Genomic DNA, 24,922 nt, shown 5'->3' with positions numbered 1-24,922 from the left:
CAGGAGGAAAAAAATGCACATTTGATGACTGAAGAGAGTTGTATGGACACAACTGGGGTCTACTTTATAGTATGTTCATTCTACTCCCTGGGGTTTATGCCTAGGATCAGATTTGGATACATGTGTAAGGATATGTCAGCTGTGCTAGCTAGTGGATATACTTAGACTAATTGAGTTCATTGGTAGAACAATTGAATGGGGGGGGGCGGAAGCCATTGAGGGCAATCATGAATGTCAGGGACAATGGAGGAGGAAGATGGGACATGGCAGAGGGTGGGGATGGGGAACCTAGGATGGCAAAACAAAAGGCAAGGTATGCAGGACACAAAAATTGGGAAATCATTTGCTGAGAACATATATGTTGATGTGCTTGATTGAGCCAATGCACAGTGTATTTTGGATGGAAAATTCATATGTGTGTTGTGATGAGAAAAAAAAATTTATAATAAAAAACAAAGTATAAAAAAAAAAAGGAGAGAGAAGAGGATAAAGACAGCAGTGAACAATAGAGAGGCAGGATGTTAATGAGAAATAGATATGGTTTATTACCTGTTGATGATGACATGTGTAGTATTCTCAACTGAACCGGTCTGGGAAGTATTTCATGATGGGTGAAGTCATTTTAATATAGTGATTGACTGTTTAAAAAATTATAATAATAATTATTGGGAAAAGCATGGAAAAGATATTGAATGATAAAGCGGGGAGATTGATATCTCTGTATTGACTGACATGCATGGCATTCCCTTTTGAAAAAGCAATGGAAGTCAATGTAAAGTTATATGTAATCTAGTGTAATAGAAAGAAGATTATGATGATAATAAAATTAAAAAAAAAAAAAAAAAAACTCACGCCAGGCGCGTGTGCATGCGTGCCCAAGATCCCGAGAGGAGAATGGAGGAGAAGGGATTGTGGCATGGCCATCCTCCCTAGGGGGTGATTTCTTGCTTTCTGTCTCTCTGTTTCTGTCTGTCTGGCGAGCACACGCGCTCTATAGCAAAAACCTCTTTAAAAAAAAAAAATCGTGTGGAAACTTTAAATGCTGCTTGGTTTCCAGTTTATTCTAGTGTCATTTTTGCGCTCTTTCTCGCTCTCGTCCTCACTCTCTTTTGTTTCTTTGTCAGAGGGCATGTGCTCTCACCAGAGAGAAACAGAGAGAGGAAGGGAGAAGACGCCCCCTCCACTGGGGTGTGGTCACACCATCAGCCCGTTCTCATTTCCCTGTCTGTTGAGATTTGGGGCATGCACATGCACACACCAGCTGCTTTGCAGCCACACAGCCTGGGACGCCAACCTCGCAGTTGGCCGTGTGGGATGGGCTCCCTCGCCACAGTCGCGGCCGGCCCTAGCTCTCCCTTCCCCCTGGTCCCCAGGCCATGTGTGCTGTCCCTCCCGTGTGACTCAGGTAGGGTCCTTCAGACTCTTTCAGCCAAGCAAAAGCCCGTGGTCGCTGGCATAGAAAGGAAGTGGGCAAAACGACATCCAGGGGAGAAAGAGGCAGCTCGGTTTGGAAAACTTTATATTAACAGCTTTAGTTGGTATTTCACTAAACGGGGAGGAACTGGGCCGGTTGGTGGTATGGTGACTGGGGCCACTGGATCCCACATGGCTGACTGCGCGGTTCAAGTCCTGGATCCAGTAACCTGAGAAACACAATGGGCACGTATATGTGTGTGCCCGAGATCCCAAGAGGAGGGTGGAGAAGGCTCTGTGATGTGGCATCACCCCTGGAATGTACTTTCTCACTTTCCGTCTCTCTCTCTCTCTCCTATGAGCACACATGCCCTGTAGCAAATGGAGCAACTGCAGGCCTTCGAACAGGAACAGGGGGGAACAACGCGCTGCCCGACAGCACTCAGCATTTACTGAGCAGCTGCTGTATGCGCGAGCAGGAGCCCGGGGAGTGCAGGAGTCCAGCCTTGCAGGGGGTGTAGCTGTGCAGCTTGTGCCCCACCCCACCTTCCACAGCGGATCCCTGAGCCCAGACTCCTCAGCACCCTCTAGGGGGGCTTGCCGATGTACGCCAGCGTGTCGACACAAGGAGAAAACGCAGGCCGCTGTCCTGAGTGGAAAGTGTTAAATGGCATGACCACAAATGCCTTAACTGAGGAAAAGAATAGGCGATTGGGCTCATTGCAAACATCACAGTCTGACGGCCACCGTGGTTAGGGCGTACTTCCACAGCAGCAGGCTTCCCGGCTACAGCCTTCTGCACCCCCAAACATGTGGTGGTATGGTGTAAGTGGTAGGGGAGGCCACAGCCGTGTGAGTGAGAGAGACAGAGAGTAAGAGAATGGTCTCCCTGGAGGTTTGGCTGTTCTCACAGAGTGAAAATGGGTCTCGGAGCGTTAGGGACACCAGCGGAGACTGGCAGAGCTGAGGCAGAACCAGACATGTGGGCGGGTTAGAACTTCTGCCCCGCAGTGGGGTGCGGACTCTTCTGCCGACGTGACACACGGCACTTTGGTCAGGCCGGGAAAACACCAGGCACTGATAAGCGGGAAGGGAAATACTGGTGGAAAGCAGCCTAAGCCCCTCCACTCCGGGTCCCCTTCAACCGCCCATGCCCTGCCCTGGCTCTCTGGTCACTGGTTTTTCCCTGCACTTATCTTTGGGCTGGTGAAGACGCATGAAAACACACTGACTTTGGACTGACATTCCATCCCACCAGAAGCAAAACAACCTTGAACTGTTAGTTTTGCATTTTCCACAGAGATAATGCTGCCACCCCCGCTCCACAATCCCCTTGCTGTGTGGAGTCTCTGTTGATTTAAGCTTTTCTTGGTGACTGCATTTCCTATCCCATCTTAAATGTGATGTTCTCAGGTTTGGGGGGAGGCGCAGCAGGGTTTAAATATCACGTTCTCCATTCACGTCTCAAAATAGGCTGTGTATTAGCCATTTCCCGTGGGTGGGCATTGCTTCCTAACAGCGATCGAATGGCAGTAAGACTGTGAAGGTGCCACTCCCCTGTTCAGGCACCACTGCCTGCCCCCGGGCACCATTCATTCCCCCAGCCACCACTGCCTGCCCCCGGGCTCTGCTGCCCAGCCCTGGATGCCACCCTGACTGCTGGTCACTGCCATGAGCACCTGGAACCATACACGGCTCTGTGCAGACAGTAGAAGGCCTCTTGGCCTTCTGTGTTACCAGCTCTCAACAGGCATGAGCACAGAGATGCCCGAGCTTCTTAGGGTCCTGCAGGGACAGCGTCTGCTCAGTTCTTAGCTGTAACAGAACGCAGATATGAGTTCAAAGTAGTTTCAAGCTGCCAGACAAATCTGAGGGACAGACTATTTGTAGTTCCCGTGACCACAGAGCTTCTGTTTTTTTTTTAGGGGAGAGGTTTTTGCTTTAGGGCGCATGCGCTCACCAGACAGACAGAGAGAGACAGAGAAACAGAAAGCGAGAAATCACCCCCCAGGGGGGATGGTCACACCGCAATCCCTTCTCCTCCATTCTCCTCTCGGGATCTTGGGCACGCACGCACATGCGCCTGGCATGAGTTTTAAGCCACCGGGTCCGGGACACAAACCACAGTCGACTACGTGGGAGTCCAGCGACATAGCCACTACGCTAACTGCTGGTCCCCACAGAACTTCAGTTGTCAGGCCAGGTTTGCCGGTCTGCCTCTATACCAAGGACATAGGTACTGCCCCCCCCAAGGCCTCCTAACCCCCCCTATAAAGTGGTCTGTCCCACTGGTCCCCGGACAAGCTGCAACACAGTCTGGGAGCAGACGGGCTCTGGGACTACGCAGCGCATGCTAGGTGTCTAAGCAGATCTCTCTCCCTTAATTCAGGAAAGGGAATTCAGACTTAGAAGTCCTGGGACACTTATGCTGGAAAAGAGAAGTCAGGGAGAAGATGGAGGGCAGATTCGAACCCTGTCAGAATTCTGCCTCTACCACATGTCTGCAAGGCGAAAACGTACACAGGCGTGATACAATAAAAGCCCAAGAGGCAGCGAGTTAGATTATGGGTTTTGTTTTGTTTTGTTTTGTTTTTGAGAGGTTTTTGCCATAGGGCACATGCTCTCCCCAGAGAGACTGAGAAACAGAAAACGAGAAATCACCCCCGGGGGGGATCGCCACTCTAATCCCTTCTCCATTCTCCTCTCGGGATCTCGGGCACACACACGCCGCATGGGCTCCTGATTGAATTTCTCTTGGTCTGTATTTGACCCATTTGTTCTACTCAGTACTTTTTCATTTTTATGTCAGTAAAATAAACCCTTTCAATAAATAATTTGTACTTGATTCTTTTTAAAACCTGCTTCTCTCCTCTCCTTCCCCGACCCCCTCGCTGTGAGATGTCTGTGGATAGCGGGGCTAGATGTTCTTCACTGTCTGGGCGGGCGTCTAGCAGAACAGCACTTGGAGGAGAGGACTAGGGAAGGCCTTGTGAAAAAGGCGTCCTGGAAGGGCCACTGAGCATCGCATTGCCCTGGGCGAGGCCAGGTACGAGAGCCTGGAAATGGGGACCCCAGGGTCACAAGGTTTCCCACCGCTCCCGAGGACAGCCCATACTTCACCTCTCGACTATGTCCGTGCCTCCCTTCTAACCAGACAGACATCCCTACCGTACTCCCGTGCCACCTGTCCACATCCTGCCCACGTGCAGGGGCCAACTCAGAATGCCCTCTCATTGGTGAGACCTCTCACCTGTTCACCCTCAGCTGGAAATGACTGTCCCCTCTCCCACGAATGCCAAGAAGCATGCGAGTCCTCTCTGTCCCACTTGGGATTAACAGGAGCCGCTACAGGATTTGCCTGGCCCAATGCAACATGAAAACCCAAGGCCCTTGTTTAATAATTTATTACAAGTTTCAAAACAGCTATAATCGAGCATTTCGCAAAGCGCAGGCCCCTCCTGCGTGCAGGACTCTGCACCTTGGACAAGACACAAGCCGGGGATTACACTGTCCACTCCTAGAGCAAGTGAGTCGCACTAGGCAAACACCTTTTGTTCTTGGAGAGAGATCTTTGCTACAGGGCATGTGCGCTTACTGGAGAAATAGAGACAGAGAGCAAGAAATCTTCCCCCAAGGAGGATGCCACGCCACAATCCCTTCTCCTCCACTCTTCTCTCTGGATTTTGGGCACACACGCACATACACCTGGCGTGAATTTCAAGCCACCACGTCCAGGATTCATGTGGTCAACCATGTGGGAGTCTAACGCCTTAACCACTATGCCACCTGCTGGTCCCCAAACTCCATTTTTTAGATGTCCATTGAGATCCCCTCCCAGGGAAGGTCCTGAGCTGCTCCCCTCCCTCCTGAGCCCTGTTTTGGGGCTCCACACCTGCATGTCTGGGTGCCCACCTTGCCTCCCCACCTTGCTACGGACTCAGCCGAGTGCCCTGCCTCGGAGTCCTCGCTGGCCACCCTGAAGCCTGCTTCTCGCTTATCCTCGAGTCCTGCCTCACCGATGCCCCAGGCTGGCCTCTGTTCCTTGGAGTACAAAGGGGTTCTTTTCCTGCAGGGCCACTAGCTCCCTTTTTCTAGTCTCTCTTTTTGGCAGAAATTGCAAATACACCCTCTCTCTGCCAGCATGTTGATTAAAAAAATAAAATAAAAAATAAAGTAGCCCTTAGCATTCTTTCACCTGGTACAGGTCTTCTGTCTGAGTAAGTGGGGAGAGAGTTGCTTGCCGGATGCGAGAAAGCTTATTTAATGCTCTCGACAATCCGGGAACCAGCAGTTAGCATAATGGCTATGTCGCTGGACTCCCACGTAGTCGACTGCGGTTCGTGTCCCGGACCCGGTGGCTTAAAACTCACGCCGGGTGCGTGTGCGTGCGTGCCCAAGATCCCGAGAGGAGAATGGAGGAGAAGGGATTGCGGCGTGACCATCCCCCCTGGGGGGAGATTTCTCGCTTTCTGTCTCTATGTCTCTCTCTGTCTGTCTGGCGAGTGCACGCGCCCTACAGTGAAAATCTCTCCAAAAAAAAAAAAAAAGAATGCTCTCGACAATCCTTCAAAGTGTGCCCTGCTATAATTATTTCTTTTACGGATGAGTGAAATGAGACCCAGACAGGTTAGATCACTTTGCTAAGGTAATAAGGCCCAGGGCCCTTTCAGCCGCTGGCCTATGCTGCTTCCACATGTGGGCTCCTTCAAAGCAAAGACCTGTCAGTGCTCAGTGTTCTCCGTGTTACCTCTTTGCTCTTTTAGTACCGGTGGGTTTTAGGGCGACTAAGGACTTACATTTATTGATAGATTACCATGTACCGGGCTCTACACTGTAGATTTCACAAATGTCATCTCATTAAATCCTCAGTACATCTCTGCAAACCAGGTTTTACTGTCTATACTTAACCGATGAAAAAACTAAGGCTTAGCAAGATTTCATTTGGGGCTGACCCTGTGGTCTAGTGGCTAAGAGAGCCAGATCCTACATGGCTGACGACGTGGTTCCAAGCCCAGCCCTACTTGAAAAACACACCAAACACTTGTGCATGACTGCCCGAAGTCCCAGCAGGAGAAAGAAATGGGAAGAGCTTGTGGTGTAACTAGGCCCCATTGGGGGTTGCTTTCTCCCTCTCCCTCTGTGTCTGTCTTTTTCCGGTGAGTGCATGTGTCTTCTGGGAAATAGAGGGAAAAAAAAAAAAGATTTAATCCCTGGGTAGGTCACATAGCTGGTACGTAGCAGCACCAGGGTTTGGAGGTGGGTTTCTCCTGACTTTAACTGTAGGCTCCTAACCAAGCGAGGCCACTCCCACATCCGTGCTGCCCCATACTGCCCCTCTCCAGTTTGCTCACCCCTACGTTCCTGCTAGTATTCATCCTCCTGCTGCCTCAGTCCTCACTAGGATCTGAGTCCTGGAGCTCAATCTATTGCTTAATTCACCAAAAGATTTGTCTGTCCATTGCCCAATCCCAGTGCAGACAGAAAACTGCCCACTTCATCTGGCCCTGTGATCTGTACCCTCTCAATTTCTAATTGTTGCTTTCTACTGTTCTACCAAGAGCACCAGAAGCAGTGACCTCCCATGTCTTTAAATGTATTCAGGAGGGAACCAGCAGTTAGCGTAATGGCTATGTCGCTGGACTCCCACGTAGTCGACCGCGGTTCGCGTCCCGGACCGGGTGGCTTAAAAACTCACGCCGGGCGCGTGTGCGTGCATGCCCAAGATCCCGAGAGGAGAATGGAGGAGAAGGGATTGCGGCGTGACCATCCCCCCGGGGGGTGATTTCTCGCTTTCTGTCTCTAATGTCTCTGTCTGTCTGGCGAGCGCACGCGCCCTATAGTGAAAATCTCTCCAAAAAAAAAAAAAAATGTATTCAAGAGTTCAGACAACAAATAGTGACGAAGTGCTACCAGCTGAGAGCCTTGCTAAACTCAGGGGAGTGGAGGCTTAGCCCCACACAGGTCTCCCGTTATCCTCCTACATTTTCCCTTTTAACACACGAGAAGTCTCACCAGGCCCAGCCACGGTGGTGCAGCTGAATGAGAGTCCAGGCACGTGAGAGGCCCCGGTTTAGATTCTGGTTGACCTGAACATGTAGGGCGAGCTTCTGATCCTGCCTGGCTGGGTGGCTGTCGGGGGTATCTCTTTCTCTCTTTCTTATGACAGAAAGAAATAAACTTAAAAAAAAAAAAAAAGTTCTAATGAAGGCAATCTATGGAAAACAATAGGTCTGTTTGCTTTCTTTGTTAATCCTTTTGAGGGTCAAAATCAGTCTCTGGAAACCAGGAGAAATCCTCCTGGCCTGCCAGAAATCCTTTTGGCTAACCTCTATCACAAAATTGTTGAACTGTCCACTGCACACACATGTGCGTACAGAAGTCCACACGTACTCAGATAGCTACCGGAGAAAGACACGGAGAACGTGAGAAGGCACCCATCCCATTGGGGATGGTCAAATTAATAACTAATTTGACTCCTAATAACAAGATGATTCATCCTCTTGTTTACCCATTGGTGTCAGTCTTGCCTATTCAGTAGAAGGATGAGGTGGTCTCAGAATTAACTCACAGCCCAGCTTTTGGAGCAGGCAGTAGAGTACTGAACTGCAGTGCTGAACCACATGGCTGACCACGGGGTCGGCATCCCAGTGGGTCTGAAGCACATCAGATGTATGAGCACTCAAAGCGGATGAGTTGGAAGACTGAGGACAAAGTATCCCGGCGTGAGGAGAGAGTCTGTCAAGGGCAGCCCCCCTCCAAACATGCATATACTTTCTCTCATAAATGAAATTCATGAAGTTTTCTAAAATGAGAAATAAGCTAACTCACTCTAGAAGCAACTGATGGAACAGGGACAATGGAGGCCAGAGAAGCAGACCAGGAAACAGTGTAGACGTCACTAAATACCTAACGTCCAACGAACAGGTCAGGGTTTAGTCTGTGCGGCTGATTTAGTCTGCATAGCTCCTGAGGGCAGAATCTGGGTCTGTTGGTGAGGTTTCGGAGCAGGCAGAGGTTGACTCGATATAAAGGAAAAACGTGATTGCAGCTAGAGCGATTCGGCAACGGGATGGGCTGCCAGAGTGGTAGAGAGGGTTCTGTGTCTGAGCATTGTCAGGCAGACATCGGCGTCTAGAACAGGGCTCTGCCTTGAGTGGGGCCGGTCAGAGCACCCAGTCACTCCGTGCTGGGCAGGAAGGCAGATGCTGGAGATGCAAAGCTGAATGAGGCATAGACACCGCCGTCCTCTGAGAATCCTTCATCCCAGGGACTTACTGCAGCGGAGGGCAGGAGTCGCGGCTTACACGTGGCTCATGTGCTCACTCTAGCTGCCAGAGAACTGCGGAATCAGACCCAGCAGTGAGGATCTGGTTAAGAACGACATCTTTCATCTATGTTTCCATAGCACCTTAGCACAGTGTGATATCCAAGAAATAGTTCCGAAGTTAATGAACGTGTCTCCAGAGGATACTCAATACACGACAATAAATGGGTCCGCAGAATCTTCCGTGTTGACTCATTCTTTAAAGGGTCCATTCCAACCCAGATTGGTCACATGATGGATAAAGAAATGCACCAATCTAATAAGGTACAGTAAGTTACATGACCAGTAGCCACAGTGTGACCTTCCCACATAGCTCTTCTGCAGATCTCTGTGCCCCGGGGCTCCCGCAAGCACACCATGGAACGCTCTAGAAAAGATTTCACCTTTCATGTGCTCGTCTGAAGGGTACCACTCACTCACCTTGCTTTGAAGGGATCAAAAGTTGATGACAGAAACCGCCCCGAGGTGGACGTGATTCTCTGCATTGACTAGCAATTCTCTGAAAAACAACTGACTACAAAAGGTCTAATCATTTACTTTTTATTTACCTTTTAAACATGAGGAAGAGATAAGTTCAATATGGCTAAGTCATCACTAAAGATCACAGGTAAACTTAAAACAATTGATTTCCGGGTCTTTTCTACTCACTGAAATTATGTGGACAAACTAATTTTTTAAAAACTTCTTTTAAATTTTAACCAAACTCAATATACTTTTCTATTCCTTTCACCTTTTTTCAAGTACAGTTTATAGCCATGTTTTCTACGGTTAAGAATAATAATTTGTTCACCTTTGGGCAAAACCGAGACAGACTGTCTCCTTAAATTTTGCCTCCTTTGATTTCTCACTCTATTTGGTGCCCTACTTTTCACCTTATGGAACTTCAAATGCAACTTCCTTTCAGGTTGTAGATTTGCAGAGTCAGGTCATGGTTATAAGGGAAGGGGCGAGGGGAGACTTGCAGAAGTCTGGTCAGTGTGGTTTAACCATTTTTGCCATGTTGGGGCCAGATCCATGTCTCTCAACTTTTTTTTAATCTAATTTTTTTTAAAGAATTATTTTATTTGAGGCCAACAGTTGGCATAATGGCCATGTCGCTGGACTCCCACATAGTTGACCATGGTTCATGTCCCAGACCCGGTGGCTTAAAACTCACGCCAGGCACGTGTGTGTGCGTGCCCAAGATCCCGAGAGGAGAATGGAGGGAGAATGGAGGAGAAGGGATTGCGGTGTGACCATCCCCCCTGGGGGGTGATTTCTCGCTTTCTGTCTCTCTGTCTCTCTCTGTCTGTCTGGCGAGTGCACGCGCCCTATAGCAAAAACCTCTCAAAAAATTATTTTATTTAACTTTATTTATTTATTTTAATTTGAGCAGAGACAGACAGAGTAAGAGAGAGAAAGAGGGAGGGGCAGGGGGAGTGAGAAAGCAAGTCTCCAAATCTAGCACTTGAACCATGGTTGGTCACGTGGGAGTCCAGTGTCCTTAACCACCACGTCACCTGCCGGCCCCATCAACTTTTTTTTTTTTTTAACTTTGCCAGAGGGTGCATGTGTTTGCCAGAGAGAGTCAGAGAGACAGAGAAAGGGGGATAGGAAGAAAGCACTCCCTATGGGGGTGGTCATACCTCAATCCCTTCTCCTCCATTTCTCTGTTCTGTCAGGATTTGGGGCACACATGTACATGCCGTGCGTTTCTCAAGCCGCCAGGTCCAGGACTTGAACTGTGGGGTCAGTCACATGGGATCTAGCCACCTTTACCGCCAGGCCATGGAGCCAGCCCACGTCTCCCAACTTTGATGTGTTGGCGCTGAATACAAAGGGTTCCTCCAAAGTACTGGGGGGTGACATCCTGCACCACCGGTGCTAAGTTACCTTCACGAGAACCCGATAGGTGCTTGGATGAGAGGAATTTGCCTTCCACTGATCCATGTTTTGCATGGGAGAAATAATTCCAGTCTGTCTCTGCAAGACATGATGACGACCCTGTAAAATAGCGGATAGTCTCTGCCGATCAGATGCCACCGGACCAGGTGAATCAAGAGCTCCTTCAGGGCAGACATGTCTTCCCGTCACTCTGTATCCAGGCACTTAGCACAGTTTATAAGTTCTCCATAGACGTTTATTCACTGAACATGTAAATGAAGAAACTCCAGGCTTATCAGAAATTAATACCCAGCTTCTCAGGGCCTAGGCCCTTTAAGTATCAAAGAGGGCAGAGCCGGGAATCTGGCCCGATGATTTCAATACCAACCACTGCTACTTCCTGCCTGAGGAGGAGGCCAATCATCCTCTTGGCTTTTGCTGACGTGCTCCTGTTTATGTTTTATTCTGTAAGAGTCTGGGTCTCCAGCTCTCGCCTCATCCCTCACTGTCTACTAGCTAGTTTACTTCCCCTCCTAGACCCACATCCACTGGAGGGGCCACTAACAGAACCAACCTCTGAGAAACTCTGGCCTTGAGTTTAGGGTGATCCTTCTTATTTTGGTTCCAAAGGGCAACTACACACATGGAAATCTGCCTTGGAATAGTTTAAATGCATCACCTGCCCTAGCGTCTTCCTGGTGAAGAGCTCTTTTGACAAATCCAGAGACCCTGCTGCCATCCTCGGCTGCTATCTTGAGATCTCTGCCAACAAGGAGCTCCACCAGGAGGGGCTGCCCAGCGCCCTGCCGCCATCTCCTGGGGATGCCGATCGCCTCCTGCTCCTTAGGCCCTTGAGCTTGCTTTCCCGGACCATCTCCAACAAATCCCTGATAGCCTCAATGCACTGGAAGACATTGTAATCAGGGTGAAAAGAGAGTATTGTTTTGTTGCAGTGATGTGGGCCTCATACAAAAGTTAAAATAATAAAGCGAATGACCAAACTATGGAGTAAGTGCCTGTTTCCCATTAGCATGCCAAGAAGCTGGAGCCGGTTGGCTAAAGCTGACCCAAGGCCACCAGTGGACATACGCATTTTGCAAGTGAAAGCCTTTTGAGGTTTGAACTCAGGGTCATCAGGTACAGTGACATGCTTATAAGCTCCCTTTGGCACCAATCCTACAACTACATTGGAAAATATACCAGGATCTCCCCTATTTTCTTCTTTATTGTCAGCAAGAAAATGGCAACGTTTCTCTCTAAGAAAACTAAAAATCTAAGCAGGGAATCATTTTAGTCACCTTGATAGCAAAATAATTTTAGTTTATAAGTATTAGACATATGGAGTAGTAAGATAAAACAGAATAATATATTTATAAAATACATGAAAAGAAGAATTCCGATGATCTTACATAGCCAGTTTCCCACAGAAGTCAGCATGGAAGCAACTACAGAGGAAAAGAGAAAATGGCTCACCTGGCATAACACGCCAGTTAAATGGCAGGGGTATACATTGTCAGTTTTTATTTTCCCCAGAGGTGAGCGATTTCACCAGAGACAGAAAAGAGACAGGGAGACGGAGAAAGCACTCAACGCCAGGGAGTGGAGCGACACTGCAATCCTTTCTCCTCCATTTCTCCTTCTCTTGGCATTTTAGGCACGTGCACACACATGCCCAGTGTGATTTTCATGCTGCTGGGTCCAGGATTTGAACCATGAGGTCTGCCATGTGGGATCCAGCTCCCTTAACCACTAGGTCATGGCATCAGTCTGTCATAGCTTTTCTGATAGGCAATTTGACCACAGAGGTTAAAGCTTTGGGGCTGATTTCATGGCCTGGTAGTTAAGACAGCCAGCTCCCACATGGCCCATCATGAAGTTCAAATCTCAGACCCACTGGCATGAAAAGCACACCAAGCATGTGTGACCAAAATCCAAAAAAGAGGGAGAGGTAGAGGAGAATGGATTGCAGTGACCACTGAAGAGTGCTTTCTTCCCTCCTTCTCGTTCCCTCTCTCTTTGAGTAACTCTAGCACCTTCTAGCAAAAAAAAAAAAAAAAAAAAAAAAAAGAGAGAGAGAGAGAGAGGAAGAAAGGAGGAAGGAAGAAAAAGAAAAAGAAAATATTCAAACCATTTGAATCAATAATTTTACTTGTAAGAGTCTATCATAGGGGCCAGCAGGTGGCGTGGTGGTTGGGGCACTGGACTCCCACATGGCCAACCACAGTTTGAGTCCCAGACCTGGCAGCTTGCTTTCTCACTTTCTCTCCCCACCTCTCTCTGTCTCTTTCTGGTGAGTACATGTGCCATTTAGCAAATTAAATAATAAATAAATAAATAAATAAATAAATAAATAAATAAAACGAAATCATTCTTTAAAAAATAAAAATTAAAAAAGACTATCCTGGAAAAAAAAAGAACTAGAAAACTAAAGATTCCTGAAGAAAAAAATTCATTGCAGCTTTTTACCTTATAGTGATATGTTGAGAACAAACTTAGTACCCAACATTAGGAGAATGGTTAAGTTAATTGTAATACAGGCACACAATAGAATAATAAGTAATGCATTTTAAGCATGTTCTATTAATGACATTGGAAAATATTCAAGTAATAATGTTAAATATAAAAAAATAGAAAGTTACATATACAGTATTATGGACATTATTTTAAAATAATATTTGCACAGAAAAACAGACAACATGGGGGATAGAAAGGGGATTCATGAGAAAAAATTTAATGGACATGAGAACACATGTAAATTAGGGGAAGAGGCTTGGGACAATATATCACAGGATATAAAAATATGACAACTTTGGGCCAGTCAGGTGGTGAGCATGAGGCAGAGGGGGATGCCCATTACAGCCTTAACTAAGGGCACTCCCGCAAGTCACCACCTCCCAGCCAGTCTGGATCCCACATGACTGACTGCATGGTTGAATCCTGGACCTGGTGGCTTGAAAAACAGTGGGCATGTGCCTGTATGCCCCAAATCCTGAGGAGAATGGAGAAGGGACTGTGATGTGGTCATTTCCCATGGGGTGCTTTCTCACTTTCTGTCTCTCTCTCCAGTCAGCACCTGTGCCCTACAGCAAAAATTTAAACAAACAAAATATAGACAACTGTTGGGACCTGCTCAGCTGAACACATTTTCCTGAGTGGGGAGGCCGTGGATTAGGAATAAATGTAACAACAAACGCACAAAGACACGTATAGAAAAGTGAGGATCTGGTGGGCTGAATTTCTCTGATGGAGAAAGCTGCCGCTAGGAATTGGCCTCTTTCAAAGGGCAGACAATGGGGGAAGAGGAAATGGAATGCAAAGCCAATTGCTTTCGGATGTAAATCGTCTGAAGATGGGAAAACAACTGGCACCATGTAATTTTTCTGACTTTTTGGGGGGGCAAAATCTGATAAACACATATGGCTTCCTTATCAAGGACAACAGCCAGATAGTGTTTTCATATGCAAATGTTTTCATAGCCATGCAAATGAAGCTAACGGAAGCGCAGCACGTTTCTGCATGTGTCTAAAGGTACCGTGTTTACTCAGATTGGCCGCTCTCCACCGACAACTTAATACATATTTTGAAAAAGTCTAGTAGAATTACTAACAAATGTGCACAACATGGTACAATGTTCAATGTTGAAGAAGATGAATTTGTATATATTTCTGATTTTATTATTATATATCATATGGCTGCCTTAAAACACCACACTGTATGAAAAAAATACATCAATTGTACGTACATTGAAAAGCCATCATTTCAAAAATTAAAAATATACTTAAAAAAAAAGACAAGATGCACCAAAACATTAACACCATTTATGTCTGGATGATGAGATCGTGTGTGGTTTTGTATTCCTGTTTATAAGTGAGAGAATGATAGATGAGATATTCATTGCTCTCCATCGTATACCTTGTTTTCCTAGCATCAGTAAATACACCCAATTAAACTGTCGTCAGTGGAAGATCTAACAAAGTCACCAAAAGAAACGTTTCACATGTGAGACAGAAATGATCAGAAAGGATCTACAGCCAGACGGAATTTTATTTTTCTTGTACTTCCGGGTTGGGATATCAAGAGACCCACCCAGACCCATGTAGAAATCCCAGCAGAGGAAACCCAAGCCCACCTCCTAGAGAGGTCATCACAGAGAGAAATCATGTCGCAGGGAGAATCCCCTAAGAACTAGGGTGGCACTAGAGTAGGGCAGGGTCGTGGTGGCAAGGTAGAGGGGTTTTAAGGCAGACAGGCTTGAAGGCAGCTTCATGAAGCCCCCTACACCTTGTGGGGCACAGCAGCCAAATTTCCCCAAGTTCCCAGAAGAGGGATCACTCAGCTAAGAGAAGACCTGGGGTCTAGAAAGGATCCTCCATTGGAATAAGGCTCCCCTATTGGGAATGCAGGGAGGGTGGTCTTGCTGTGGATTGGATGGGGACAAGCGGGGCACTAGCTCACACGTGGATCCATCAGGTAGATGTGCCTGAGGACCAGGAGGGCAGGCTGCTGGGCGGAAGATGCCAGCATGGGTCCTTGCAGCATGAGGCAGAGGGGGATGCCCATTACAGCCTTAAGAGAGAAATCATGTCGCAGGGAGAATCCCCTAAGAACTAGGGTGGCACTAGAGTAGGGCAGGGTCGTGGTGGCAAGGTAGAGGGGTTTTAAGGCAGACAGGCTTGAAGGCAGCTTCATGAAGCCCCCTACACCTTGTGGGGCACAGCAGCCAAATTTCCCCAAGTTCCCAGAAGAGGGATCACTCAGCTAAGAGAAGACCTGGGGTCTAGAAAGGATCCTCCATTGGAATAAGGCTCCCCTATTGGGAATGCAGGGAGGGTGGTCTTGCTGTGGATTGGATGGGGACAAGCGGGGCACTAGCTCACACGTGGATCCATCAGGTAGATGTGCCTGAGGACCAGGAGGGCAGGCTGCTGGGCGGAAGATGCCAGCATGGGTCCTTGCAGCATGAGGCAGAGGGGGATGCCCATTACAGCCTTAACTAAGGGCACTCCCGCAAGTCACCACCTCCCTGCCTCAGGCTCGATTTAACCCGGGGGAGAAGATGCAGCAGGGACTGGATTTCAGCTGAAGGACCTGGGAAATCAGGTTACCTAGGTGTGAGTGTAAATTTTCACAAATAAGGCTCAAAGTCAGAAGTTCAGTGAATTGTAAAATTCAATCTACTGGGGTCAGAAGGCGGCATTGTGGTGACACAACTGGATCTACATGGAAAAGGTCCTCGGTTCTCATCCTGGGACCTCCTTCAATGCTAAGCAGGTGCCTATGATCCATGTTGACTGCCACTAGGGCTGGATCATGGTGTTGGGAGTGTCTGTCTCTTTTTCTCTCTCTCTCCTTGTGTGTGATTCTCTCATAAAAGAAACTTAAAATAGTAAAGCTGCATTTTATATGTTTGAACTTGTGACTTAGGAAATATGTACTCACTGAACATGTTTTATAGTTTCTGAACAGTCAGTAATGACTTTATTTAGTATTTTTGAAGAGTATTTAGAAGACAAGCTTTGCCTCCTCAAAAAGTCCGTGAGTCTGGGCCCTGAATGAAATGAGACAAGGCTGCTAGAACGTGGCCCCTGGTTTTGGGGATTCTCTTGCTAGGTGACCAGAGCCTGTCCTACGTCTCTAAGAGCCACGACCCCATCTTGGACAGAACCTAGAGTCCTGACCACATCTTCTGAGCGTCTGTGACTGATTACGAGCAGCAAATATGTGAACCCTCTTACAGCTGCCTTCTCTGCCCCATCACCACCCGCTCACCTCCCCCGATCAATATTAGTAAGTTTCCCTTTACAGGGCCTCCTTTTTTCTTTTTTCTTCTTTTTCTGAAGCAATATGAACAGCAGAACAAATCCGCCCACATGCAAGAATGACCTCCAAATATTTGAAGAACATGTTGGTCTCCATGTTAGGTCTTCTTTACTTCAGGCAAAACCAAACCAGGTCCTTGTATGGTATTTCCCAAGTCTCTCACTGTCCTGCCCACCCTTTTGGGATGGTCAAGGGCCACTTAAAAGGCGGTGCTTGGAGTCAACACCATGGCCAGAAAGTTACTCTATAATTCTGCCACAGCTGCGTGGAGGATCAAGGGGACATTTGTGTTCGTAGCTGCCACTGCAATGTCTCAGCCTGCAGCACTGGACTCAGACCCAGAGCTCTGTGAAACTAGTGGCTGTTGGGCCCAGACTCCCCTCTGCCCCACTGTGTACTGGCTCAGGATGTGGGGCTCCTGGGGCCAATCCCACTCTGCCACCAAGAGACCCAGGTCAGTGCCTGTCTGTGCTGTCACCTGAAGAGCCCTGGCAGTGACGTTTGGAAAAAGGAGGATGAGGGTCAGGAGACCCACACCACTCTGCTGCCATGTTCCTCCCTGGCCCTGCCTTGAGAACTTCCTTTTTTCACCTCCATTCCGCACTTTAGGCAGAATTATTTCCTTTCCTTTCTTCTCCCATCTTTCACCTCCCATAACTCAACTGTGCCTTTGTTATAACTGTGGGCCTTGCTCTTTCTCTAGGTCCTCTCTTGGAGGGGATAATCTCCCCAACATTAGAGAATTTTATCAGTTGACGAATGTCCTCCCTTCCCCCCTGCAGGCCCCATGGTGTGCTCGGACCACGGTAGAGGACACTTGCTCTGCTGCCCAAGTCATGCACTCTGGGCTGGCTGTGTGCACCTTGTCCTCAGCTGCCTCTTCTCTTTCCTGCTATTACCTGTTCCAAGCAGACTTTGGAGCATCTCCATTGACTTTGGCAGATTTCTTGGAGACCAATGATGTCTTAACCTGTTTGCTTTTCCGGGGCCGATGTTTGCAGGGATATTCTTGGAACCGGAACAGAAATCATCCCACGTTCTTGTGCAATTTTTCCAGCAGGCTCCAACAGATAAATAAAGCCACCTACCCTTCCACCGATCTACCTTTCTCAGCAGAGCATCTGGGTTGGTCTTGAAGCCTCCAGTCACTGCCCACTGGCCAGGATCTTGCTGGGGCAGCCATGAAGTCCCTTGCCCTGCTCTTCTGCCTTGCTCAGCTCTGGGGCTGCCACTCAGCCCCGCATGGTCCATGGGTGGGTTATTTGGTACTGAACTGTGATGACCCAGAAACAGAGCAAGCAGCCCTGGCGGCCGTGGACTACGTCAATCGCCACCTTCTTTGGGGATTCAAGCACATCTTGAACCAGATTGACAAAGTGAGGGTGTGGCCTCGGGTAAGTGAGCCTGCTGTGCAGGAGCGGGAAGAACCTCTGTGTGGAGCTCAGCCAGTGCCTCCGACACCAGCACAGATGAAACCGCAGAAGGGCAGACTCTCCGATTCCTCTTAGGAGCACGGGGGAGGCTGGGGCAGGCAGAGCGCGAGGAGAAGACATTCTATAGCACAGCCACGGATCTTAAGGAGGATGCTGGGTGAGGTGTGAGGTGGGCTGTAGGAGAAGAAAGGCTCTGAATAATAGTTGGAGATCACAGGTAGAAAGTGTGGGTTGCTGGAAAATCAAGGGCCCAAGATCCTGGCTTTGATTGGGTTGTCAGGAAAATCGTGATACAGTTTTGCATAGAAAAATACGTCAGGACTTTCCAGACAACCTAATAGTTGCCAAGTTATCACTGACCGATAAAACAATTCTTTCTTAGCTTTCGTATCATTCTGGTAAAGACTGAGAGTAAGTGAAGTTAGCATTTAGCATGCTACGTGGAGGCCCTTTCCTGGGGACCACCTCATCAATCCCTGCCCACCTTCCTCCCCAGTCGTGGGGCGTAGGTACCTTGCCAAGTACTGAGGTAGTAAGCCGTGTTTTTGCCCAAGGTCACATAATTAGTAAGCATCTGGGTGGAATTTGATTCCAGATCCAGGTCCTTCCTCGACGCAAGCTGCCTTTCTCAGAGTGACCTGCTTATCTCAGAGATAAGTCTTGGCATAGGCAGGATTCCCTTCCTTACTCACTAAACGAAGAACCCACGCAGCCTGAAACCAGTGACTAAAGACGAGGCTGAAAAAGGCACTTTGGGGATCAGCTGAGAGACTTAGAGAGGCAGGAAAAAGGTGTCTGTCAACTGCCTGTTTTAAAATTAAACCTGATATTTGATTAAGGATGATTATTTCAGCAAATATTACTACAAATCTTCCTTGGGCAAGACTCAGTGTTAGGAATGTGGGAAATATTAGGTCAAACCATGTACAACTGCCATTTTTGTTTATCAAAAGCAATCAAATATTGGCAACTTCAATAGTTCGCACTAATGCAGAGGCAAGCAGAGCTGGAGTTCACGAGAGAGTTACGATCTTGGAAGGAAAACGCAGTGGGCATGCGGGTGCCAGGGCTGACTGATGTCTGACATCTGATTCAACCAAGGGCACAACTATTCGAAAGCAGGGTGTCCCCAGACGGATTTTCAGAGTGCTGCAGCCATACTGGAGTACTGTAGAATGGTGGTCCAGCGAACACTGACCCATTCAGACCCACAAACACACGACATGCATATTTGAAGGGAAAGCTCAAGAGGTACGTTCCTTAAGAAGCCAGGTGTACCTGGCTCCTAGTCATTGCAGGGGTGAGTGTCTTGGGGAAGTTGCGAAACGCAGTCCTCTAGCAGGAGAAAGGGAAGATTCAAAGGTTTCAGAATCAGGCAGGTCCGAAATGAAAGGCAGATAGAGCTGGGCTAAGGGGAGGGGGAACATACTTGCAGCTCTGGATGTCCCAGGCTTTGAAGAAAAGGTGGGAGCAGGTGAGCTGACAAGAGCCACTAGTCTACACTAGTGAGTTTCCCCAGAGGGAAAAACGCTCTGCCTGGCCACTACCAGCAGGTGACAGTAGAGAGCAACATGTCACATCCTGGCATCTACAAGCCAAAACACACAAAGAGCCGAGGGAAACAGCAACACAAACATTTCAGAAGGGAAGAAAACAGTGGACGGAAGGAAAGCCAATGAGGAGAGGGAAGGAAGAAAGAATTACATGGAGGGACAAAGAAGTCCAGGGGTCTCAGCCCAGAGGGGGTTCCCATTCTGACCTGCACACTGGATCTATCGGGGGTCTGCTCACCCCTTTATTCTGTGTCTTCACAGAGGCCCTTCGGAGAGGTGTTTGAGATGGAAATCGACACCCTGGAGACCACCTGCCATGTTCTGGACCCCACCCCCCTGGCAAACTGCCCCGTGAGGCAGCTGCATGAACACGTGAGTGTCTTTCTCAGGGTGGCCACAGGAGGTGCCCAGCCCCATCCACCGAGTTCAGCCAAGGGTGGGCCATTTTGACCCAGCTTCCCAGGTCGCCTTCCAGGCCAGCCAGCGTGAAGTTTCTAAAACTGCCGTTTGATGCTGCGTCTCTGAGGCTGATTCTTACCATAATTTATCTTTCCTGTAGCCCTCCCTGAAAGCAGAGTGTAATGCTTCGTATTTCCCAGTGAAGGTGATTTTGTGAGGGACCGTGACCGGAGGTACAGTGAACGCCCAGCTCCCCTCCTGGGCACTCACTGTGGGTTTCTTTCTCCAGGCGGTGGAAGGAGACTGCAAAGTCCACGTGTTGAAACAGGACGGCCAGTTTCACGTGTTGTCTGCAAAATGCGATTCCAGCCCAGGTAGAGATTAATCTTGGTGTTTTTAGTTTGCAGAGGCAGTAGGGAAGGAATCTGAATGGCTTTCAACCTAAGTAGTTCTTGACACTTTGTCGGTGAAGAAACGGGAAAGCCAAATTTCCTGAGTTCTGGGTTTTTTTTTTTTTTTTTTTAGAGGATTTGCTGGAAAAGCCAGAAGGCCCACTGCTTGCTGTCCTGCTGAGTCTGAACACAAAGAGGACAGACACTGGGATGTGAGCTTCGGGAGTGCAGGCGACGGCACGGCACGGTTACTGGGTGCTGGGGGGCGCGGACAGGTCTCTGTACCTGCCATTCTGATGTTGACATGCCATCCACACCCAGCCACGTGCACTCACTTCTCCTCTCCATTCCGCCTTCTTCCTCAACCCTTTCCCTCCGTCTCATCTCCCCAGGGGCCTGCTCTTGTCTGCCTTCCAGCCTCACGCTCCGTCTTCTCTCCTCTCTGCTGTCTGAGTCTGTGCTCACATGTGCGTGGTCCGACTCTCACCCTCGCAAAGTCTTTATCTCCCCCATGCAGCGGCTCCCAAGCCTTGTCTCTGCAGATCCAGTGGACAGAGCTGTGTCCCCTTGCACTGCTGACGGTGGCCTCTGCACCCTCCCTGCAGCTGGACTGTAAACGTGCTGCACAGCACCCCAAGACTCCACACACCTTCCACCTGGGAACTGTGGCTGCCTATGCTCCCGAACCTCTGTAGTACATGACAGGAATGTTGTGCTTGAATCGCCACAGAGCGTGCACTGAGTGACTATCATCACCTCAGGAATTGTCATAACATGAGTGAAAGAGCTGTTTTAGAAATTCCCCTGCAATGAGTTTAAGTGTCTCTATTATATAACTACAGATAAATAATCTACTATGAAAGTTTTACTCTCTTTTCAAAGGAGCAATCATTTTATAAGGAAGCCTTTTTAAAGTTTAAGCCTTAAGAAGTAAGTCCTGGCATTTAAATCATTCCAAGTGTTTTGGCTATTGAGGTCAATGTATTAGCTGGTGGAAACCACAAACCTCTCACCAACTCATTCCAGATCTCAAGGACTCTAACTTCAGTAGTTCTTTTTTCTTTTCTTTTCTTTTTTTAGAGAGGTTTCTGCTATAGGGCGTGTGCGCTCGCCAGAGAGACAGAGAGAGACAGGGAGACAGGGAGACAGAAAGCGAGAAATCACCTCCCAGGGGGGATGGCCACGCCGCAATCCCTTCTCCTCCATTCTCCTCTCGGGATCTTGGGCATGCACGCACATGCGCCCGGCGTGAGTTTAAACCACTGGGTCTGGGACTCGAACCACGGTCGACTACATGGGAGTCCAGCGACATAGCCATTACGCTAACTGTTGGTCCCCTGCGTTCTGGAATTTTGAAACTTCTTGAAGAAATTGTTTTCATTTGAGGTAAAAACTGGCCCTTGATGACTGGCGCTTCTGCTGAAATGTTAGCATGCCACGAGTTAAGAAGAAGCAGAGAAGGGCTGGCTCCAAGGCTTGGTGCTTAAGGTGACCGGGCCTCACATGGCCCACCATGTGGTCGGAGTCCCAGACCAGGTGGTTGGAAAGACAGGACAGGTGTATGTGCGCGTGTGTGCCTCAAATCTCAAAAGTGGGCGAGATGGAGGAGAAGGATTGAGGCATGACCACTCCTCAAGAGGTATGTGAGGGGGTGCTTCCTCCTTGCTTGCTTTCTGCCTCTCTCTGGTGGTGAGTACATGCACCCACTAGGAAAAAACTAAAAGGCCAATAAAACATTTGAAGCCATATGGAGCACGCCGTAACCCTTTCTAAACAGGCAGTATGCAGAGCTGGGGCGATGCCGCAGAGATGACTGCTGAGACTGGGTTTCTCTCCTCCGCCCACAGACTCGGCCGAGGATGTGCGCAAAGTGTGCCCAGGCTGCGCCCTGCTGGTCCCACGTAACAACACCGCAGTGGTGCACGCTGCAGAAGCTGCCCTGGCTGCCTTCAATGCGCAGAGTAACGGCTCCTACTTTCAGCTGGTGGAAATTTCCAGGGCTCAACTTGTGGTAAAAACTGAGAGCTTTTTGACAGATTGGGTACTTTGGTGACACTTGAGGAATGTGGTGAAGCAGGGGTGAGGAAAGAGCGGGTGCGGGGCAGCTGTGAGAAGGCAAGGAAGGTGCTGGATGAAAGGGAAAAAAGGTTCCCCAGGGTAGGAGGATCCTGAGAATGATGCAGGCCTCCCTGCATGCTCAGCTACTCAAACATAAAGCAACCAGACACCGCAGGCGGGCACACCCTCACCTCCCCAGTACTCACTGGTCTCCGCACAGGGGTCACCCAGCACTCCTGAGCACCTGCAGCAGTCCCATAGTTCACACTTACAACGGGGCGAGCCTGCATATCCTCACAGGCTTATCATGGCGGGTTCCTCGCATGGCTTTGGAATCACTGGGAAAAGATCTACCTGGTGCTGCAGGGGGTTGAGTACCCCTTAATGCAATAGAATGCTAAGATTTAAGAAAACTGGTATTTAGCCATAACATACTTAGAGATACACCAGTATAGATGGCCATTCTATTAACCAGCATATAGGTTCTCAGAACACCCCCTCCCAGACTCTACCAGATGACAGGTGTTTTATGATCCTAAGTGTCCATAGAGTCTGAGTACTGTAAAAAAGAGAAGCACAGCCAATGATCTCCCATGGTTTCACCTCCAGTGTTTCCGTTGGTCCCGCTCTATGCGGTCAGTGGGAGAGCGTTCCTCTCATCGCTTGCCCGTTCCATCTTGGAGTAACCTCAGCCTTGGGTCTCAAGTACAGTCTCAAGAGCGACAGTGGGGGGAGTCAGGTTCCAACTCACACTAAAGTAAGCTTGGCCACCTAATTCCTGTTTCCTATCTGAACTCGCTCCTGAGTACTGAGTGGTGGGCAATTAATACTTGCTTGCAACCCCACAGCAACTACCCTAGATAGGCCAGTTAGGGGTGCATTTCCTAGTTCACACAACGTCGCCTATGTGGATGGTGATTCCCGAAATTGTTCCTTGTGCTGGGCCTCCCCCTCCCCTCCAGCCTTTCCTTCCCTGCCCTTCCCATTCTAAGTCCAGTTGCCTCAAGAGCATTTTCATTTCTTTTTCTCAGCCTCTCCCAGAGTCTACCTATGTGGAGTTCGTAGTGGCTGCTACTGACTGCGTTGCTAAAGAGGTCACAGACCAGAGCCAGTGCAACCTGCTGGCCGACAAGGTGAGCGGGCTGACGCCTGGGTGAGCGTACCCAGGCAGAACTGGTTGCGAAGCGGTATTCTTACAGAGCTTGAATCTTGCAGCTGTGGAAAAAGAGTAACAGTGCAAACTGCCCACTCCCTGTGCGGCTGAGTCATGTCATGCCTTCTTCGGGGTGCCACTCCCCCCGTCTTTGAGAGCTACCACCAAATTATGTCACTCACTGAAGGCACATGGAGCTAGGAGAAAGACAGAGGCTGTTTGTGGGTGAAGCCGAGTCAGAACCGGCTGCTCAATGGAAGTGCAGGCTCTAGATTTGCCCCCGACATGATGCTTTGAAGTACTTGAGCTGTAATGTCCACTTCTAGGAATTTAGTCCAAAAATATCATCAGCTATGTTCCTGTTCCACAGCAATTTACCTATAAAGATGAGTTATCAAAAATACAAAATGACAAAAGAAAAAAAGACTGAAGTGTCCAACTGGAGGGCATCATTGAAAAATGCATGGCATATCAATAAACAGAAAATGATGCAGACTCTAACAATTAAAGTGTTGAAGAAAATGAACGATATGAGAAAACACTTATGGTAGGTGAAATACATAGGACACAAAACGGTGTAGTCGTAATTATCTCGACTTTTAAATTACTTTGAGTGGTGTTTAAAAACGAGGGAGACATAATTCAGTGTTACCAGTAGTTTTTCCTGGCACCATTTCTGAGACGATGGGTCATCTCTCTCACTGTCAAAGTCTGTATTTCCTGTATTACATGAGGAACTATATATCTTCTCCAAGCAGAAATGGAAACCTTAAGAAAAAGATTTCTTTAAAGAATTAACCATTTACATCTTCTCACCTTGCTGTATTAAAGTGGCAATGAAAACAGGGGGAAATTCATTTCTTCAATCCGTTTAAGTAGCTTCTCTCTTTCTGCGGGCAGCAATATGGCTTCTGTAAGGCGACGCTCACTAAGAAACTTGGAGGGGAAGAGGTTGCAGTGACCTGCACGGTGTTCCAAACACAGGTAACAGCTTCATGGGTACTCTTGCCTGCACCTTCAAAATACAGTGACCCCGTCCCATGTATGCAGTGCACTCAGAGTTCCCGGCCATTTGCTGTCCTGCTGTCCTGGACTACGCAGTGGAAGGGAACGCTGAATCTGTGCAAGCGTGAACCAGTGGAGGGCTAGTTCAGCTGTGCCTTGCACTCTCGTGAGCTGGTGGCTACCGGGTAGGGCCATCCTGTGAGGCAGCTGACAAGGCCATCTCTTTATTTGTGCGAGGTGGGAGTGGTTTCCAGGAGTCAGGGACGAGGTGGCCAGATTCGCCTGGCAGCTCTTAGCCGCTTCACGTGTAGATGGTAAAGAGGATAGCAGGCTGGTAAAGGTTACCCACACTCATGGGACTTGTGCACCGAAGCCTACCGTCACCGAGATAGTCCTGGGGATACGGGGGCCACTAAAGACTAGTGACCTTGATGACAATCCTTCGTACCTTGCTAGTTATTTTTTACCTTGTAAATAAGAATTATTACTGTGAGCAAATTGGGCAGGAA

At 48.5% G+C, this 24,922-nt stretch overlaps 1 protein-coding gene and 1 long non-coding RNA gene across 7 annotated transcripts in view; one reads left to right on the top strand and one right to left on the bottom strand.

The window, feature by feature from the left end:
- The window catches only part of LOC102468769 (uncharacterized), a 17,524-nt gene extending 7,707 nt beyond the window's left edge, over positions 1-9,817 (bottom strand). For 2 of the 6 annotated variants that reach the window (XR_003548390.1, XR_003548389.1), the window contains exon 1: positions 8,242-9,817. This is a non-coding gene — a long non-coding RNA (uncharacterized LOC102468769). Of the gene's footprint in view, positions 1-4,663; positions 5,028-8,241 lie in introns of those variants that run through there. The other 4 variants (XR_003548391.1, XR_003548392.1, XR_337771.3 and 1 more) reach the window with 4 other exon arrangements.
- Positions 9,818-17,506: 7,689 nt separating this feature from the next.
- The window catches only part of AHSG (alpha 2-HS glycoprotein), an 8,487-nt gene continuing 1,071 nt past the window's right edge, over positions 17,507-24,922 (top strand). The window contains exons 1-6 of the mRNA XM_006171466.3: positions 17,507-17,814; positions 19,668-19,778; positions 20,095-20,179; positions 22,045-22,208; positions 23,287-23,388; positions 24,309-24,392. Coding sequence (XP_006171528.1) covers positions 17,602-17,814; positions 19,668-19,778; positions 20,095-20,179; positions 22,045-22,208; positions 23,287-23,388; positions 24,309-24,392 — 759 coding nt within the window. The 5' untranslated portion in view covers positions 17,507-17,601. The remainder of the gene's footprint in view (positions 17,815-19,667; positions 19,779-20,094; positions 20,180-22,044; positions 22,209-23,286; positions 23,389-24,308; positions 24,393-24,922) is intronic.

Source organism: Tupaia chinensis, unplaced genomic scaffold (assembly GCF_000334495.1).
Source record: "Tupaia chinensis unplaced genomic scaffold, TupChi_1.0 Scaffold149658_1, whole genome shotgun sequence".
Lineage (NCBI taxonomy): Eukaryota > Metazoa > Chordata > Mammalia > Scandentia > Tupaiidae > Tupaia > Tupaia belangeri.
Note: the sequence above shows the minus strand (reverse complement) of the source record. Positions and strands in the feature narration are given on the sequence as shown.